The sequence below is a fragment of the Bidens hawaiensis genome, unplaced genomic scaffold (assembly GCF_021521415.1).
Source record: "Bidens hawaiensis isolate Kalapana, Puna unplaced genomic scaffold, B.hawaiensis_p1.1 tig00023791_1, whole genome shotgun sequence".
Taxonomy (NCBI): Eukaryota; Viridiplantae; Streptophyta; class Magnoliopsida; order Asterales; family Asteraceae; genus Bidens; species Bidens hawaiensis.
This window is the reverse complement of record NW_027493735.1, coordinates 1-21,703: the sequence shown is the minus strand read 5'-3', so window position 1 is coordinate 21,703 and position 21,703 is coordinate 1. Positions and strand designations below refer to the sequence as shown.

The window sequence follows — 21,703 nt, the reverse complement described above, 5'->3', positions numbered from 1 at the left end:
TATCAAGATATGGCTAGCAAATTTGATTCATCATATCCATAAAAGCCGCCGGAGCATTAGTGAGTCCGAAAGGCATAACAATGAGCACATGCTGTCTGTTCCTCGTTCTTCTTGTACCTTCAATAGATGATATCCGAATCTACGATCAATTTTAGAAAAATAACTTGCTCCTTGAAGTTGATCAAATAAATCATCGAATCTTGGAAGCGGTTATCTATTCTTGATTGTAACCTTGTTCAGCTCACGATAATCTATACACATTCTCATCGAACCATCCTTCTTCTTAACAAACAATATCGGAGCTCCCCTATGGTGAAGAACTTGGTCTTTTAAGTCCTTTTTCTAACAATTCGTCCAGCTGTTTCTTCAATTCCTTCATCTCAGTGGGCGCTAGTCTATAAGGAGACTTAGCTATCGATAAGGTTCGTGGTAGTAAATCAATTTTAAATTCTACTTCTTTATCTGGCGGAATTCCTTGTAGCTCATCAGGAAATACATCCTTAAATTCAGAAACAACTGGCACTTCTTCCATTTTCTTTGGTTCCGATTCTTTGGTTACATAGGCCATGAATGCAAGGAATCCTTTACCTAAGCAACAGCTGGGTTTTATTTTTGAAATTATTCCAACTTTTCCTGCTTCCTTATCTCTAGTTATAAGAACGATTTTATTATTTGGTGCTCGAATCTCAATTGCCTTATCATTATGCAAGATATGGGCTTGGTTCATTGATAACCAATCCATACCTAAGAATACACCAAATACTGCTAAGGTCATAGGTAATAATCGTGCATGTATGTCATGGCTGGCTAAGGAAATTGTCGCATTATCTAAGGCCTCAGTTATTCTAACCAAATCACCATTGGCAGTTTCAACTTCATAATGATTATTTAATTTAACTAGAGGCTCATTTAATATACTACATAATTTATAATCTATGAAACTCTGGTTAGCACATGAGTCATACAGAACTCTAGCATAAACATTATTGACAGGAAACGTACCGGTAATCACATCCGGTATCTCCATAGCCTTCTGCGTGTCGAGCATAAAAACGCGGGCATTCCCTTTCCTGCCATCTGTCTTTGCACCACTTCCACTAGCACCTGTTGTTGTAACTACTAGTTTTCTTTTCGGGCATTCGGTACTAAAATGCCCCTTCTCCCTACAATCAAAACAAACTATTGTCTTTCTCTTGCAATCCACTTCAGTATGACTAGTCTTCTTGCAGAAGTTACAAGTGACAGTATTGGCTGGTCGTAAACACTTCCCATAATGCCTTCTACCACACGACTTGCAAATTGGACGAGTATACATAAATGTCCCCTCTCTCTCTTATTCTCAACTTTCTTTACCTTTCCTCCAACAGGTTGTTTCTATTCGTTCTTCTTTCTTTCATCCAAATTTCTGATCATTCCATCCATTAAATATCCGGCTAACTCCATAGCGGATTCGGTTGTTGATGGCATGTGCGAACGAACCAAATCACATATTTCAATCGGCAGCCCATAGATATATCCAGTCACTTTGTTAAATTCAGGAGTGACTAAATGCGGAAGAATCCTACAATACTCCAAAAACTTTGTGTTATACTCTTTAAGATTTGTTCCAACAATTCGATGGTTCCACAACTTTGTTTGAATTTGATCCATCTCGTGGATTGGGCAAAACTTCATCAAAATCATCTCCTTGAACACTTTCCATTCCAAATTATATAAAATTTCCCTACCCTTAACATCAATAAGGGTATTCCACCACTCCAAAGCCTCCCCTTTAAGCATTTGGGAGGTATATTGAACCTTCTCTCTCTCTCTCTCTCTCTCTCTCTCTCGGTACACTTACTGATGATTACGATCGATTTCATTTCCTCCAACCAACGGAGGGTTACAAATGCACCTTTATCTCCGTAAAACTCTTTTGGATTATAAACTTTGAAACTTTAAAATAACACCCATCTTGTATTTTCAGTTTCTTTGTTCTATCACGTAGCTCGTTTTCAGCAGTCGAGCTATGAGCACTTCTTCACTCTTTTTTGATTCGTTCCTTTCAGATTCTTTCATTGTTTCTCTTTTTAGATTGGACAGTTCCATTATTACTTTGACTGGGTCTTTATTAGAATGTCAAGCACTTCAGCTTTGATTGTTTTTCATGAGTTCCACAAGTGGGTTTACAGCCTCTTTTATTAAGTCGTGAATACCACATAAATATTCGGCGGTTAGATTGGATGTAGGGCTTGCTTCTATTGGACTTGGAGTGGTCAAGGTCCTCAGCTGTCCTTTCTTTGTTGTTGTCTTGGATAGTATGGTTGCTATCAATTTATTCTTTCCCAGACATACTGTAAATAAATATAACATTAACTTAGAAAACAGAAGTACATTGTTTTTCACTTCATTTATGATATAGGGAAAAATGAAATTACAACAATAACATATAACAACTTTGTTCTAATCCTTAATCCACTTTTTGAGGATGTTTTTTCATTTTATCGCATATCTTTATAATTTTCTTTCCTATTTTCATCTGTTAACTCGTTCACTTCTAAGCTCGTCCATCACCGCGTTTGGTGGATTTGGATATCCTATTAGTGCAGATGCAGCAGGGAAAAGATATGTTGTTTCCCTTAGATATAAATGTGGGTTAGCTACATACATTTTCATTTCCTCGTCAGGGATATTATTAGTGTAAAATTCCTCTATCAATCGACCCTCTTCTCGTATCTCATTAGCTTGTTCAGAGATTGTTGGAATTGGGCCTACATACGGTGGAAAATGAGGGTGAAATTCTTTTCCTCTTCCTCTTCAGGATCAGAGGAATCATCAATTAGCATCTGGGACTGTATCGGATTATGGTGACTGGGTCCTGCTATTTGTTGGAAATTCGGTGGTCGTTATCCGAAGTGCCATCTGCTTTGGTCCGAATGACAATTCATCCAACTGGATGAATCCGCGCTAATTTCCTGTTTGAACTTACGTTGAACTTCTATTTCTTTCGAGGGATGACATGGTGGTATCTCCGTCAGATGATGTTGTGGAATGTTTTATGCCATATCATCAGATATCTCAATCGGCATCTGTTAACTGCCCGGCAAGTACACCGGTTTGGTTCCCTACGGTAAATTTGGAACTATCGGTTGCTCCCTACCGAAAAAGTTCATAAAATAACTGTTATTGCTGCTTATCATGTCTGGCAGATCAGGAACAGGTTTTGAATTGGATCTCCTAGCAATTCGATGTCTATGACCAAGGTAGTTAATATACGGCATCTACAGTTAATTAGTTTTAGGGAAAGAAAAGGTTGCCAATCCTATCTTATCCCTACAGAATAATAATATAATAATCTTAAGGTTAAAGTTTAGGTACTAATATTATAATACCTAATTCTCTGAAGCCGATGGCTTAGATACCAACCTGTCACACCCCAACTCAGGACCTAGGAGTGTGACTGCCAGTTGGTACATGTTTTGTAAATGAATCAAAGCTTATGGATTAATTTTAGCGGAAGACATTAAGTTATTATAATATTAATTTACATTGAAAATTTACTTGGAAATTAAATACCCAAGTATGTGTTTACAAAATATTGTTTTTATATTACAAGGATTTCATAATCAAAATAAAGCCATCTTGAACTACGAGCTTCTATTTCCTTGACGACTCTAATCCTTGTTACTTATCACCAAAATTAATTACCTGCAATGGGGAATAAAATACATCAGCTATGTGCTGGTGAAACGTTTGACTCCAAAAAGTATTTAAACAACAACCAAAATACAAATTTAGTTTTCTTGACAAGCTCAACAGAAATATTTCTGTTTCCGGTATTTGTAACACTGCCCTACACACAACAAGTTTCTCCGAGTCACGTAGCCCATATGATTGATATAAATATGACTGTATAGGATGAACAGTTATGTTTGGACCCAGACACATGTGTATTCGGTCTGAGTTGTTTTTAATCTCTAATTTGTATTATAACGTTTTAGAGATCACGTAATCTCATGTAAACGTTTGACTGACTATTTAAGACAAATAACCTGTTTATCTTATAGTGTATAAATCTATTTTGACTATTTGTAAAGATTTAACGTATTCACCTATACCATCAGTGTGATTGATGATAAACCTTCTTGAATGTGATTGATATTTAACCTATAAATAAATAGGTTTGAATGATTACCTTGATGATGTTTCTTGATTAGACTACAGACCTTAGGTTTGATTTTAACCTTGATTAGGTTTGTAAATGTTTGTATTTTGAAATCATATATATATTTGTGTGACGTTTGGCATAGCATGCTTTGGCCTAATAGGTTTTATCACGTTGGCAAACTTCTCCAGGTAAGTAAGCAGGTCCCGCGGTTGATTGGGATTTGTACGATTTACTTACCTTAGGCAAGAATAGTCTACTGATGATATCCCCCTTCTAGTTACCACATGCCCGTCAAAATATAATTTTGTATAACATTACTTCTCATAGAAGTAACGTTTATTTGAAAAACTGTTTGTGAATGCTTTGAAAATATTTTCAAGGTTAAAAGGCCTTAGCCTTGACTGAGTCTAAGATATTATAGCATACTTGAAATAACTTAAACCTAAATCCTAACTTAGAAAATACTCGGAATGCTAATTTTAAGATAAGGGTGATTGCTTGATTGACAGAATATCTCTCCTAGCTCGCTTAACCAATCAACAAGGCGTCAGGACTTTAATTCTTGCATGAATATCAAGAAAACAGGGTCTCAGAACATCACAGCTGTCGAGCACGCTTTCCTATGTTATGTGTGTGAGAGTGAATGTGAGAATTTGGGTAAATTGGCTCAAACCCGTCACTCCCCTTTTATAGGTGAAATCTAGTTCCTTCGCATTGCACGAAGGACAAGACTCTTGTTTCTTCGCATCACACGAATCGACTCTCCGTCGCAATTTTACACGTGGCTTGTACGATCGTGCCATGTGTTGACACGTGGTTGGACACGTGTCCCCGATTACTTAATGAGGTTTCACGTAGTGCAAAGGATTGCTTCACGTAGCACGAAACAACCATGTCTTGGATTGTGTGCCTGTTATCTTCACGTCGCGCGAAGAAATGAAAAACCAGAATTTTCATTTTAAGTCCCTGGACTTTTGACATTAGCATTTTTGACAAAAATTTAAGTCAGAAATTTCATGATGTTACATCCTCCTCACCTTTAGGATAATTCGGAAATTTCATGAGGTTACATGCTATCATTGCGGATTTGAGTCATGGGAGTTTGGTAATGAAATCCATAGCTGTCTCTTCCCATTTCTAAATGGTAATAAGAGGTTTCTTAAGCAAGCCAAATGGCTTTTGATGCTCGTATTTAACCTTAGAACAAGTGAGGCATTTAGATACATATACCGCAATATCCTTCTTCATTCCCGGCCACCAAAACATTGGACGAAGATCGGCATACATCTTATCCGCATAGGGATGAATAGAGTGTCGTGACTTATGAGCTTTATCAATGATGAACATGCGAAGACCGTCACGATCAGGAACCTATAAATGGATCAAATAATAAAGTAAACCATTACGTTTGGTTTCAAGTTGGAGTTCGGCGCCACACGAAATCTCGTCGTATAAGTTACCTTCGGTGACGGAGATGTGTAGTGCGTCAAAGATGCAGTATTAAAGGTTGGATTTTATGGTGACACAATTAAACAAGATGGATTTAATATGGCCTTTATGACTAAGAGCATCGGCCACAACATTAGCTTTCCCTGGGTAGTCGCGAATCTCGCAGTCGTAATCGCTTAACAATTCGGCCATCGTCTTTGTCTCATATTGAGATCCTGTTGGTCGAATATGTGTTGCAAACTTTTATGATCGGTGAAGACCACACATTTCATGCCGTAAAGGTAATGTCTCCAAATTTTCAATGCAAACATGACTGCAAACAAGTTTGAAATCGTGCATTGTGTAAGTTTTCTCGTGAACCTTGAGTTAACGCGAAGGATAAGCAATGACCTTGTCTTGTTGCATAATAACGCAACTGAAACCTTGAATGGAAGCATCACAAAACACAACAAAATCACTGTTGCCCTCGAAGAGCAAGGATAGGAGAATTACAAGACATGTCCTTCAGGGTTTGAAACGCTTTTTCTTGATCGGAACCCCATTTGTAAACTTTCCCTTTGTGGGTTAGTGTGGTAAGAGGTGAATCAATCTTTGGAAAAGTTGCGGATGAAACGAAGGTAATACCCCACTAAACCAAGAAATGAACAAACCTTCGTTGGAGAGGACGGGCTTTTCCAATTTTTAACGGCTTCGATTTTAGCAGGGTCAACATGAATACCCTTGTCATTGACGATGTGCCCAAGAATTGAACTCGCTTTGGCCAAAATTCGTATTTGGAGAATTTAGCATAAATTTGTTCCTTTCATAACAAGTAAAAAAATGGCGCATAAATGATCTTTATGCTCGTCGTTGGATTTGGAATATATCAAGATATCATCAATGAAAACAATCACGAATTTGTCGAGGTAGGGTTTACAAACGCGATTCATACGGTCCATGAAAATTGTGGGAGCATTATTCAACCCAAAAGCCATAACTCATAATTCAAAGTGACCATAACGAGTACGAAAAGCGGTCTTGGGTATGTCATCCTCGTGTACACGAAGTTGGTGATAACCCGAACGGATATCAATCTGGGAGAAACATGTGGCTCCTTAGAGTTGATCGAAAAGATCATCAATGTGTGGAAGGGGATAACGGTTCTTGATAGTAAGCTTATTAAACTCACTGTAATCGATACACATACAAAGAGTACAGTCATTCTTCTTTACAAACAAAATGGGTGCGCCCTATGGAGACGAACTCGGACGAATGAAACCCTTGTCCGTGAGTTCTTTGATTTGGTTGGAGAGTTCTTGCATTTCGGAAGGTGCAAGACAATGAGGTGCTTTGGCTACTGGGTTTGCTCCGGGCATGAGGTCAATATGGAACTCCACTTGACGTACAGGTTGGAGTTCAGAAAGGTCTTCGGGAAAGACTTCGGGGAAGTCGCGAACAATCAGGATGTCGGAAAGTTGCTTTTCTTCATGGGCCTTTGTGGTGACATGGGCTAAAAAAGCAACATACTTCTTGCACAAATAGCGTTGGGCTTCAAGGAACGACATGAGGTTTAGCTTTGAGAATGGTCTTTCTCCGGCAACGTTTAGAATTACGCCACCTTAGATAGTGATACGAATAAGCTTCTCGAAAAATAGAATTTCGGCACGTTGAAGAGAGAGCCAAGCTATGCTAACAATGACGTCAAAGCTACCCATTTGCATAGGGATAAGGTCAATGGAGAAATTTTGCCCACTTCACTAAGGGTGAGCATGCAGTTACAGACTACATAGTCAATAATGATCGAACTACCGTTAAGCTATCGCTACCGTGATGGGTTTAGACAATTTACTACTGTCACACCCCAACCTAAGGCGGAAATACCGGGGCGTGAGCCAATGGTTCACAGCTCAAAGATACTATCATAAATGAAATGACAATATCTATTAAGTTAATTATTTTAAATAAAGGTGCACAAATTATCCAAACATGTTAAATCATCCAAACAAGTAAATTATTCCAAACAAAATTTAAATATAATTAGTCTTCTTTAATTCCCTAAGGTCTTTTCTAGATGTCCATCACTTCAAGCTTCAAGTCAAACGATAACCTTCATATGCGTAGAAAACAAATAGAGTTTGTCAACACTAGGTTGAGTGAGATTATCACCAGTTTTGCATGATATGATAATAATATAAATAAATAAGCAAAACGAAATAAATGTGGTAATAAACAATCAAACCATAAACAAATAGTGTGTCAATTCACCATGCCTCACGAACACGGGCTATGGCTACAATGACTAAATGTGATTTGCTGGTTTACCATCGCCAAGCGAATCGGGCTTTGGTTACCAAGACGGTGTATGATCATACTGGCATGCTAGACTTCTGATGGATCTCTCCAAAAAATGATAGATTATAAGCACATAAGAAAGTAACAAATAAAATTTGATCGAAATACACACAATCATTCGTTTGCTAGTTTTGTGTAGATATGTAGTATGAAAATATGAATTAGATATTAGTACTAGTATACATATTTCCCCAAAACTTATGAAAATCAGTAAATTAAAGGGGAATGATAAAACTCACCTTATTGCATAAGCAAGTAAACAAGAATATGAATAACCGATATTAAACGGATCGTCCGTTAATGTGTCGAACCAAGTAAATCAAATGAACCTGAAACTTTGAGATAAGTAAATATGAATAAAACCAAACTCGTTGCCATTGGAATCGTTCTAAACGGATGTTTAAAACTCCGGTTATGTTAAATTAAACATTTAAGCGAGTTGGTACTGACTAGAATCCGAACTGCGAGTCGGAAGTTGGGTTTTGGTCAGTAGCCTTAAAATCTCGTTACGAAAGTAAAAGTCTTATGGACCAACGTCGGTTTCGAGCAGAAGCATGAGAAACTGAGTAGTCAAACTTGTTGACCAATATGCCCTTGAACGGATTTTAATCGAATTGACCAATCAACACCCTTCAATCTCATAAATTGATTGAAGTTTATTGAATAGGGAATATATATGAATGATTTACAACTCACAACTTACCCAGAAATTGTATGATTTAACCGAAAGGTGAAGTCAAAGGTCATTGTAATGATAAAGTCAAACACCGAAGCTTGTATCTTCAAGTAAAATGACCAAAACGAAGAAGATTATGAAGGTAGAGGTTGGTTATGGCTGAGAATGCTAGAATTAGGGTATAGGGAAATTGTGGCATAAGAAATAAGTCTTGTTTATATAGAATACACAAAAACGAACCAAATATAGCTAGTTTACTCGTTTAAGAAACCGAATCAAGTTTTAATGCCCAAATCAACATTATATGCAGCCAAATTTCGTTCTTTTGGAAAGGGTAATGTATGTAGACAAGTACTTAGTCTATGTTAGCTTTCTTAGGTCTTAAATCACGCGATATAGTCCAAAAATAAGCGATGTAGTGTCAAAAACGAACTAGGAAAGCAAAAAAAATCAATAGAATCTGTGTAGGTGTGTCTAGGTGTTGCGCGACGGCCAAGCCCTCTTGTGGCAGCGCGGAACCCCGAGTCAAGGGAGGAAAAGTTTGTTGTTTTTGGCAATTTGATCATTGAGCTATCTAAAAAGGTTAATTTTTGATTATTTTATAGCTTAAACAAGAAATGAACAACTTTGAAAACATAAAGGATATAAAATGAAAACACATTAAAGAATACTTATAAATGTTAGATTTTATTAACAATAAGGATCCGAATAATGTTCTCGAATCGGGTTAAACGTAAACGAATACGAATATAAAAAATCAGAGATGTTACAACTACGGGGCACATCAAGTATGTATTCAAAATCAAAGGAAATGAACTTTTATCGGCTCCCGAATCAAATAATACCGATGCATGATGCTTATTAACTAGAAACGTACCGTTCACCATATCATTTGAGTTTCGGGCTTGGTGAGCATTGATGGTGAAAGCTCGTCCTTGAGTTCCTTGAAGTGCTTAGGTTGGAGAAGTTGAAGCTTGAGGGGTTGGAACTTAATAGGCTTGCATGACCATGGGTTGGGCTTGAGGATTTGGAGGAGCCATGAGTTGGGGTACATGGAGGTGGTAAGCTTGCACTTGGTAGCCTTGGGAGGTATAGTAGGTTATGGTGGAACATAGGCTTAATGGGCATGAGCGAGTAAAAGACACGCGCTACGTAGATGGTTTGGGTCACCGCAATTGTAACAAGCCCTAACGGAATTATTGACACGAGTGACGGCTCGGTCATGTGGATAGTCAAGGTTTTTAACGAGGCAACATTATCAAGCGTATAATACATTATCTTATTTCAACATGTGGATAGTCAAGGGGGAGTGTTATGAATTATAGTTATTATAGTGACTCTCCACTTATGTACCATTATATTGTGACTCCCCATGTACTTAACATATCTTTGTGTTAATTATGTAATCAATATAATGAGCCTATATGTCACACCCCAACCTACGGCGGAATCCCTGGGCGCGAACTGTTGGCTCACAGCTCACAAGGCACTAACATACAATATTACTGACAATATCTAATTTTTTTATCAAATTCAAATCAAGTAGACAATATTCAAAGAAATTACAAATAACCGAATAAATCAAACACTCTTGTATATTTTAATAACCGAAAAGCCAAATAAACTAGATTCTACAATAACTTCAACCATCCAAGATAAACATCCTGCAATATGCGTAAAAATAGGTTTGTCAACAATACATGTTGAGTAAGTAATCACCAGATTTTGATGTAATAATACAACATATAATAATAAATGAACAAATCAATATCATGAGTACCAATAATTAAATTATAAGCAAACAATTAGTGTTAGTTGACCACTGCCTAGCGAATTGGGGTTTGGCTACTATGACAAAACAAATACAAATAAGAGTGTCGGTTGACCATTGCCTAGCGAATCGGGTTCTAGCTACTAAGACGGAGTATGATCATACTTTAATGTGATTATAATGGACCTATCTGAATGCGATAAATAAACAAGTAAGCAAGTAAGCAAATAGCATATAACATTCAATTGACTAATAACACGGTATTTGAGATTTGCAAGTGATGTAACTAGAATATATAAAAGTACTATAAGGTACGCATAAAGTCCCCAAAAGGTTTAAATCTGTAAAATAGGGGAGTGATTACTCACCTTATTAATTAGGCGAGTTAAATGATAAAATAAAGATATTAAATGAGTCCCGAGCCTTAAGCGAGCTGACTGATCCGACAAGAACTAACCTAGAACTTTGATACAATAAACTAGAGTTAAAACCGAGATCAACGCAATGGGAATCGGGTTAAACGGAGTTATAAAACTCAAGTTATGAGAATTTAAAGACTTAAGCGAGCTGGTAATGTTCATAATCTAAACTCCAAGTCGGGAGTTAGGTTATGACCAGTACACTCAAAATTTAACGAGGAACAAAAAAGTCTTCTGGCCCGAACGCTAGTTTTGACCAGAAGGTTGAGTAATCGAATAGTCAAAGAATTTGACTATTATGCCCGTAAACGGGCCGGGATCAAATTGACCATCGAGATTCCCTCACTCACTAAAATTAATTGAGGTATTTTGTCAATGAGATTAAAACCTATGAAAACTCAGAAGCCAACTTACCATGGAACATAAAGGAGATATGGGAAAAGACGAGTCAAAGGGTCTTAAAGCTTGAAAATCAAGCCAGAATATGCAGACGAGATGATGAACACCAAAAACACCAAAGGAATTGGATTGAGGATGATGGGTGTAAGTGCACGGATTTGGTGTCCACAGCTGTTCGAATAGGATAGGGGTAGTTTAGTCTTTATGTTAATGTATAGAGGCTCATTCGCTAAGCATGTTTAGCGAATGAGGCCTCATTCGTTAAAGACTAGGCTAATCGTTAAGTTAGGAGCCCGTTCGTTACTACAGTGTAATGAATGGTGGCTTAGTCGTTGAGGTATACCCATTCACTAAGGGTGTTTAGCGAATGGGGCAATGGAATGACTTATTCGTTAGTGATGTTAACGAATGAGAAGGCTCATTCGTTACTATAGTGTAACGAATGGGACATGCCTATAAATAGTCCTTCCATGGTTAGTTTGCATAGAGATCTGTGCCATATTTATCCCCTGTAACGTTATGCTGTCGGATTCTCTCCAGGCTTAATGTATTGATCTCCATTAATGTATTGAACACGACCTAATGTATCAGTATTGCGACTAGATTCCTGGCTCGTAAACGTTAGTATAACATTTTCTCAACTGGTATCAGAGCCGGAGGTTGCTCGTGATACGTACCAGTTCGTGTTCGTCATGTTCATCGGATTTAACATATTGATTTGATCAAATTTGAACCGAATCAGTGAATAATCGGTGAGTTGAATGTTATATTCATGTTCCTGATCAAATTCCGAGCTCACAGATGCATTTTGGTGGTTAATTATGGAGTTTTGATGACATCCGCAATTGTTAGAGCTTGATTTTTCAGATTCCGATAAAGATATGAGTTTTCCGGCCACTATAACAGGTTTTTCTGGTGGAAATCGGTTTTCCGGCTACAGTAACGGCTTATTCGTTAAATTTAAACTCATTCGTTACGGAGTTTTAACGAATGAGCTCATTCGTTAAAGGGTTTAACGAATGTGAGCTTCATTCGTTATGTGCTTATTCGCTACGGAGATGGACTCATTCGCTATCAATACTCATTCGTTATTTTTTTTTCTGACATCCGTCAGTTCCATAACGAATGTGTGTTAACGAATGCGTTACTATTCGTTCAAAATTTAACGAATGTGGAAGATTTGGGTATTTATAACGAATGTAACTCATTCGTTCAATGGTAACGAATGAGGTGTGCCATTCGGTGTACACTGTTCTAACGAATGAAGACCAGGATAACGTATAAGATTCTTAAACAAACAAAAAAAAAAGTATTTTCGGAAAATTTTCTTAAACGAAATTTTTCGGGGATATTTTAAATATGCGGGATACTCTTCCGGCAAATTTTGGTGATATATTTTCCGGCCGACTTTTCACGCATATCGAGGGGCCGAGGGGGAGTAACCGATTAAGTTAATGAGACATTTATTGAAGATTTTCGTAGATTTGTTCAAGACCTTGCCTAATTTGTCAAGAAATAGGGGAGATAAAAACTTCAAAGAGCTTATTAGGTTGGTATCTTCCTACGTTTGCAAGGATTTCTTGAAAAATTACTGCAATTCGGGTGGTAATTCGCGTTTGCAAAGCTATGTTTGACTGAGTTCAAGACTGTGTTTATTCTTTGATTGTTGACTGATTTGCTCGAGATTGAAACCTGACTATGTGGGATACGAGTGTCTGTCCGATTACTTCTTTCTGAGGGACTTTGATCCTGACAATGTTGGCTACGAGTATTCGGCGGATTGCTTCTGTTGAAGGGGACAATTCTTGAATGGGTTGATCTGATTGAGGAATATACGAGTCTTGTCATCTGATTGAAGAATATGATCGTTCGGGATTAACTAACGAAGGTTAGAACTCTGAATCATATGCCCAAAGCAGTAGTGCATCCAAGCGTATTGGTTGCCGAAGAGCTTCAAAGAGTTATATTTTGGGATAGACGTTATCGAGAGAGTGAAGACCGTTGTGAAAGATGTGGAATAATTGGGTTGTTCATGAAGATGTGTGACGAGGTTAAACATAAAGATATTTTTACTTTACCAGTGCGACATATAGCCGATGACTTGCTGCTAATTGACTCGTTTGATCGAATCATATCATATGCCAGTTGGATGATCGGAATGATCACCAGGAGATGCTTATTTGAGGGGGAGATCTGATACGAGTCGCTACAAGTTGTTGGTTTGCTTACAAAGAGTTATATTTTGTCTGTTTGCACAAGCCCGAGAATCATCAGCCAAGGGGGAGGTTGGCTGTACGGCTGATGATATGCAGTTAAAGTATTAGCGGTTAAAGTATTCGACTTTAACGTATTCGTCGTTAAAGTATTGGATGCTAAAGTATTGAAGACTAAAGTATTGAATGCTAAAGTATTGGAAAGCATTCGAAAGCAACGGACAAGGGGGAGTCTGTAAGTGCACGGATTTGGTGTCCGCAGCTGTTCGAATAGGATAGGGGTAGTTTAGTCTTAATGTTAATGTATAAAGGCTCATTCGCTAAGCATGTTTAGCGAATGAGGTCTCATTCGTTAGAGACTAGGCTAATCGTTAAGTTAGGAGCCCATTCGTTACAACAGTGTAACGAATGGTGGCTTAGTCGTTGAGGTATACCCATTCTCTAAGGGTGTTTAGCGAATGGGGCTATGGACTGACTTATTCATTAGTGATGTTAACAAATGAGAAGGCGCATTCGTTACTACAGTGTAACGAATGGGACATGCCTATAAATAGGCCTTCCATAGTTAGTTTGCATAGAGATTTGTGCCATATTGATCCCCTGTAACGTAATGCTGCCGGATTCTCTCCAGGCTTAATGTATTGATCTCCATTAATGTATTGAACATGACCTAATGTATCGGTATTGCGACTAGATTCCTGGCTCGTAAACGTTAGTATAACGTTTTCACAATAGGGGATGGTGATGCAGAATATTTTTGGTTTTTGGAGGCTAAGGTTTTAAGGAAAATAGTTTAAATTCATTTATGAATAGTATAATAAGTAAACGGGCACGTTTAGGATGTAAATCGTATAATAAATGACAAAATCGAGCCTTTTAACAACCAAAATTCATTTTTAATGTTAGAGGTATGAATATGGACATGTTATAGTATCATATGAATTATTTTCAGACTTAAGTTTTGTTAATTAGGTCGGTTTGAGAAGAATTTTACATTAAACGAGAATCAAAACGAAATTTAACTGTACAGCGCTACTTCGCGCTATGCGAAGTAGAAGGGGGTCTCCCTTCGCGCTACGCGAAGGGGTGGACTTCTACAGGACTTTGATTTTTGACAGTTTTTGTCCCTGAAGATTCAAAAATGCGTTTTTATCCATTTTAAACAATTTTAAGAGTTTCTAAGCATTGTTTGATGAGTTTGAAAGTTATGGGAATATAAAATATGTTAAGCCAACTTAAATACTAATAAGTACAAAATTTAAATAATTCATAAGATCCAAATTTTATTCCCGAGTCGGGTTAATCATAAACGAATTCAAATACAAAAATCCGAGATGTTACATTATATAAAGAGGGCTCATGCTCCATATTAAGATATGAATAAGAAATCATTTCCCTCATTCTCTGTGTATTGCTAATAGGCTATAGTTGTTTTACAACAAAATTTTTTGTTCTTGAACGAGACTCTTTTCCCTTTTATTTTATATTTTCTATTTCATTGTTATTATAATTATACTAGCTTTTATCCCCGTAATACGGGGGTTTTACATTTTTCGTTTATAAAATTTTGAATATATTTTTTTGGATTTTAATTTTATTTACTGTAGAAGTAAATACTTAGGGATTGATGATGAAATGATTTCCCAAATACACGAGATATTATAACCTGTTTAAAAGCTATATGGGTTTTGTGAGAACCATGAACCGTTTATTTTTTTACTATAAAATTGTTTCTGTATTATAAATAATATCATTTTTTTAAATATGATATTAATTTTTAGTATATCCCTTTTTTATTGGATTTGCATATCAAATTCTTAGCAAGGTTGACTTTTAATTTAATTGGATGTTATAACCCATTAAAAGGCTATCTGGGTTTGGTGAGACCCATACCCATGAATTCGGGTCAAATGCATTAAAATCTTCCATTTACAAATGAAGCAATCTAGTGGCTTGAAAGATGTGAGAAGCAACCAGAAAAATTTTAAAGGTTTTATTAACATATATTTAAAGTTTACTCAACTTATTGACCAAGACTAGCCTTAATTATACCATCAATTATTTGTATTTTACAAGCACAATCATCCCCAATTTTGATTACTAAACTTTAAAGGAACAATCATGAGGAAATACTACTTAAACCGTTCCCCCTTTTATAATAGCAAGATTCTGGACACTCCAAATAAAAAGAGTGAAAAACACTCAAAAATAAGAAATCTCTAAAGAATCAAGTAATCAAGCTTAGCCAAAAGATAAAAAGTCAAATAACAAGTCAAGATTAAAAAGTCAAACTTATTAATTAAACATGCTTTTTTTTTTCTAATTTCCATGTATGATTTATATCACCAAATCCAATAATAGTTTAACACAGTTGTTAGAAGAAGTTATTCACCGTATCTAGGATAAATGCAAACTCCAACTTATTAATAGTGCACAACAAAAACCATTTATGTTTAATGCTGATTATTACACATACTACATGATTCTTAGTGGCATATTGGCATATTGATTCCTATTACAAATTTTTGATTGTGTTTGATATGTGATATACAAGTTTGGATTCACGTAATCTTGTAACGAATTTAAGGCTAATATGAATTTATAAGATGCACTTGTTTAGTATTGTGTATAAACCTTTTGTTCTTGTTTAGAATAACCTTCTCGGTGAATCTGTAAACCACTAAGCCATGGGTTTCTTTATCAATCCAGAATTCTATGAAATGATTAAGGGCTTTCCTCTCACCATAAACACCTAGTTTCCACCTGGTACCACCACCACTGTAACTCACTGAATTGAATTGGGTCCAGTAATCTAAAAAATAGTGAGAATTCTTGATCTCTCTCAATATCTCTCTCAATTCTAAAATCCAGGATACACATGTACCTACAAACAGTAATCTAATGTTGAGTGGTTGGAATGGAATATTTGATCCTGTTGATGCATCAATGCCTCCATTCCTGTCATAACCACCACTTCGACCATACCTACAAACAACAATCAATTGTTGGCTGATTGGGGCCTAGGTGTAATGGTTGATAACAATCCAACCACCATTGACCCCTTGTTTACCACCGCCCATGACATCAACACATTCACTCCCACCACCAACATCATCCCCCCCCCCTCGGTTATACTTACAAAGAACAATCAAATTATGGGGTCTAGGACCCGAACCCTAATAACTCTTTGACTTCATCTGCTGCTATTTCGTCAATCACTAACAACACTCTACTTATGCATCATCAAACACCAAACAACACTTTTTATTGGTCAACCAACAGCTGGGTGCAACATACAATAGTCAATAGTTTCTTGGGTGCAATCACAACCACTACAATCACCCCTCCATCTCTACCTACACTTGCACCTACAAACCAAGGCCAACAACTTCTGAACCCAAATAACCCTTCCAATGTTCAAAAAACCCCTCTTTCTAGCAAGAATTGGCCTCTATTAACCTTACCTGGTTATGGAAAACTAATAGAGACACCAGTCCACAAACAACAACAACAACCGAATCTAGTTCATAGAGGAAAAGAGTCTCTCAAAATCACCAAACATACAGAGATCTTTTCAAAAATGAAACATTCTCTTGACATCTTCAAATGTAAAAACAAGAATGCTCGGGGTTCATCAGGGTCCGGTGAACGGTAAAAGGATCTACTATAATTATTAATTAATGTTCTTCATTTTTATTAAATTCTACAAAACATTATATATGTTAAATTTGTTATGGTATTTATACGTTACTATATTTTTATTTGATTTCTTTTATGAAAAAAAATCATAAATATATAACAATTAAGGTTTTTTTAACAGAAAGAAGGTAAAACGAATTTACAAAATGCCTTTGGAGGCAGTGAAGCATGATGTGTGGTCTTGGAAAAAGTTCGATCGAAAAACGGTGAATGGCTCTCCATATCCAAGGTTTGTCATTTTATTTTTCATATTTGTTTTCTTATCTTACATTTTGTAAATATATGTATGATAATATAATTAGCGTTTCTGGACAATGTTTACGTTTTTATTGTATTAACATAAATAAAGTCACAATTTTTTAGTTAATTGAAAAGGGGTAGCGGCGCAGCTTGTTACCCGTTTGCCTTCTGTTTCGTGTAATCCAACAGACATTATAGGGTTATTAAAATCCAATTGAAATGACAACTTGTAAACTTCGTTTTACGTGAAATTAAATGATTAAATTTGAAAAGATTTAAAAGTCAAATATTATTTCTTTAGGATAATGTAATTAACTTTTTGTTTTGTAGTCAGCTTTGTTTTTTTCAACATTAAAGCTAAAATATTATTTAGCTAAAATATTTAACATTAAAGCTAAAAAATATGTTTTTTTCAACATTAAAGCTAAAATATTATTTAGCTAAAATATTCAACATTAAAGCTAAAAAATATTTTAGCTTTAATGTTGAATATTTTAGCTAAATAATATTTTAGCTTTAATGTTAAAAAAACAAAGCTGATCACAAAACAAAAAATTAATTAAATATTTTAATTTAATTATTTTAGTTTTAATGTTGAAAAAAACAAAGCTAACCACAAAACAAAAAATTAATTAAATATTTTAACTTTAATGTTGAAAAAAATAAAGCTGACAACAAAACAAAAAATTAATTAAATATTTTAGCTTTAATGTTGAAAAAAATAAAGCTGACAACAAAACAAAAAATTAATTATATTAACCTAAAGAAATAATATTTGACTTTTAAATCTTTTTAAATTTATATATGATATTGGTGGTTATATCTCTCATCAACAAATCTTAAAAAAGGTATACAGATTCAGTATATGGTTGAGCTCCTACATACCATTTACACGGATTCAGTATATGGTTGAGCTTCTAGATGCCATCAACTTATATCATATTAAAACCAATTATATGAAAAGGTGTTGTTAATCTTTTATATAAATATATATATATAGAAGAGGGATAATTTAAGAATCATGTTGAGTTGTTAGAACTTTTGAGAATCAGTTGTGACCACACATTCAATTAATCCACTTGATTTTTGTGGTTGTAATTAAATGACAATAAAAAAATAAAATGAAAAAGAGAGAAACAACATTATTAAATTAGAAAAAGGTGTTTAGGTAAAATACCTACACCACAAATAATGTAAAAAATATCATGTTCTTTTTTAATTTTAGATGACAAATAAACAAGGTTGATTTTTATTAAAAAAAATACTTTTTTCCAAGTTTTTATACTAAAAAGACTTATTACATATATAAATTACGCAAATTACATACACAAACACATAAGTGACCTAAATTTCATACACAAACACATAACTTACCCAAATTATATATACATAACAAATAATTTACCCTAACTACAAAATTTATATAAATAACACAAATTATATAAAACTACATAAATTACCATAAGTACATGAATTACCTAAATTATTACATAATACGTAAATGATATAAATTACCCAAATTACGTCTACTAATTACACAAATTACTAAAATTACATTAATTATCCAACCACGAAATACACAAAATTATATAAATTGACAATTACATATACTACACAAAATACATAAATACACATATATTAGCTGTTAAAAATAATGATAATAAAAATACACATATATTACATAAATTACACAAAATTTGAATCATGAATTAAGAAAGATAGCATATTCAATTTACAATATAACTAATTAGCATACGTCTCTAATCGAGTCCCCAACATTCTCCTTCTCCTCCTTCGTAATTTACTTTCGAACTTTGATACGTTTCGTCAAAAACGGTTCTACCACTGAAAAAATATGAATTAAAAAAAGACATAATCATAATAATATATAAGTTTCGTTCCAATTTGTAAGGCAACATTATTATTTGTACATTATAAAAATAAACAAGATTATTTTTATAATGCATATTAAAACTACTAAGACATTAAATATATTTAAAAAAAAAATAAACATATTTTTATAAGATACTTATTTTTGCTCTCTACACACATGTAAGGAATTACATATACAAATACACAACTTAAAAAAACTATCCAAATTACATAAATTACCCAAGTTACAACAAAATTAGGCAAATTTCATAAATTACTCAAGTACATAAATTACCCAGATTACTACACAATACACAAATGACATAAATTACCAAAATTACATCTAGACCAATTACAAAAATTACCCAAATTATATAAATTACCCGACCATGAATCACACAAAATTGCATAAATTACATAACACAAGATACACATATAACATAAATACACAAATTACCAAAAATTACATAAATTATACAAGTTACCCCAAAAAAATCTATACAAATGGCATGTAAATATAAATTACATTAAAATATATATAAAACGTGTAATATATGTATACATATGCGTAATATCGTATTACATAAATGTAAGCGAGTATTACATGGTATAACTAATTCTTTGTGTAACCCAAATCATATTCGTAATATCGTATTACAAAGAATACAATTAATATCAAGCATTTTAGATAACATTTGAATTAATTTATTCATTTTGACTAATTATCTAACCCTTCATTTATCTGTTCTAGTATTAATGGTAAATAAGATTTTTTTGATGCTATATACTAATTTTTTTGAACAATCAAATGTTAAACATGCTATATACTAAATAAAATATTGTTAATTTTAACACATACTAAATTAGTGTTTTTTATTCATCATGCAATTTGCTTATTTTGTAATATTTATTTTCAGTTAATTATTCTTTTTCAACTTTTCATCACTTAAAGGAAGAATATATGTTCCCTATTTTTTCTACAAATAATATATCAATTTTTAAATATATAATACTCCTTTAACTAATAAGATCTGCTCAGACCCAAATATCCATCTCCACACACATAAAGCGTTTAATTTATATTAAATTGTAAAAAAAAGTATTTATATACATTTAACTTGATAAATACTACAATCTGTAAAGAAGAAAATAAAATTCAATCAAAAATGGAGTTTATTTTAAACTAGTGTGCTCTAAGTCAAAAGGCAAACAAAAATTTACAAATAAATAAAAGTCACTTATCTGTAAAAAGAAAAGAAGAACAAGTCAGTCTCATAAAAAGAAACGACCATATCTTATTTTAAATTTAAAACGCATATCTTCTTTTAAAAAAGTTTAATAAGTTTTACTTAATGTGTAACAAGTAATCATTTTTTTTTAAACCTGATGACTTCTTTTAACTGATATTATCTATTTAATAATTTAAATTAATAACTTTGAGAAAAGGTTAATGAAGAAAGAGAAAGAGAATGATAATTGCCTAATGATTAAAGAAAGATAAATAAATGAAATACTAAAATACCTTTATAATATTTTAAAAAAATGGTGATGTGTTTTAATTTGATACATACATTGAGTTCTCAAGTTCTTACAATTCAAAAGGATTCTTGAATGAAATCTTCCATATATATATATAGGGTGAGTTTAGATTAAGAAGTGAAGTGTGTCTAAGAAGTGTAGGAAGTGATCTTGTGCGTTGGATTGTGTGATCTAATGGTTAATATCCGTTGTAGTGTTTTTTCGGTGTGTATTTTATTTTTATTCTTATTTTATAACGCTGCAGGGGCAAAATCATCTAGTGCATTATATTATATATGAAAACACTATCAATCTATAATTATTATTTTTTAATCCAAATTCAGAACACAACACCAAGAATATCATAAAATATATTACAGTGTGTTTTAAAACACAACATCAAATTTTAATCCAAATTTAAAACACAACACCAAGAACAAAACATACTTATTTTCTTAGTGGCAACTTTCAGTAGCAAAAACACACTATACAACAACATTCGTGAAAAAAAAACACAATACACTAATCGGAACCTACCGTAACCTCCGGCTTCCGGCGCCACCACCACCGGCAAAGACACTACCGCCGTCAATCCAGTAGCTGGCTTTTCTACCGGCAATGGCGTTTGATTGGCCGGAGAAGAAATGCATAATGTATTGTACACATACAAACATGATTTATCTTCCTCTTTGCAAGTTGCAACCACCCGTCACCACTCCACTGCCTCCACTTCCTGCCATCACCATCACCGCTGGTAAAACATCATCCACAATTTCGCTAAACCAAATATCGGTTCGCCATAAACCACCACCAAAAACCACCTTCGCAACCGGATTTCACCACTGTCGTCAGAATGTATCTCACAAAGTAAGCAAAATCGGAGTGGTTGCGCCGGGTCTTATCCCCTACAATGACCTCCACCATCAAAATTACAACAATTTTACTACGGTTTCCAACCACCACTAGCAT

General features: G+C 34.4%; 1 protein-coding gene across 1 annotated transcript; it reads right to left on the bottom strand.

Moving 5' to 3' along the window:
* Positions 1-307: 307 nt before the first annotated feature.
* LOC143568006 (uncharacterized) lies at positions 308-1,315 on the bottom strand. The gene has a single exon (XM_077054272.1). It carries the CDS (start codon positions 1,313-1,315, stop codon positions 308-310), a length of 1,008 nt encoding a protein of 335 aa, XP_076910387.1.
* Positions 1,316-21,703: the final 20,388 nt, after the last annotated feature.

Coding starts and splice junctions, on each gene's coding strand:
- LOC143568006 (XM_077054272.1), bottom strand. CDS start 1,315: ATGTATACTCGTCCAATTTGCAAGTCGTGTGGTAGAAGGCATTATGGG.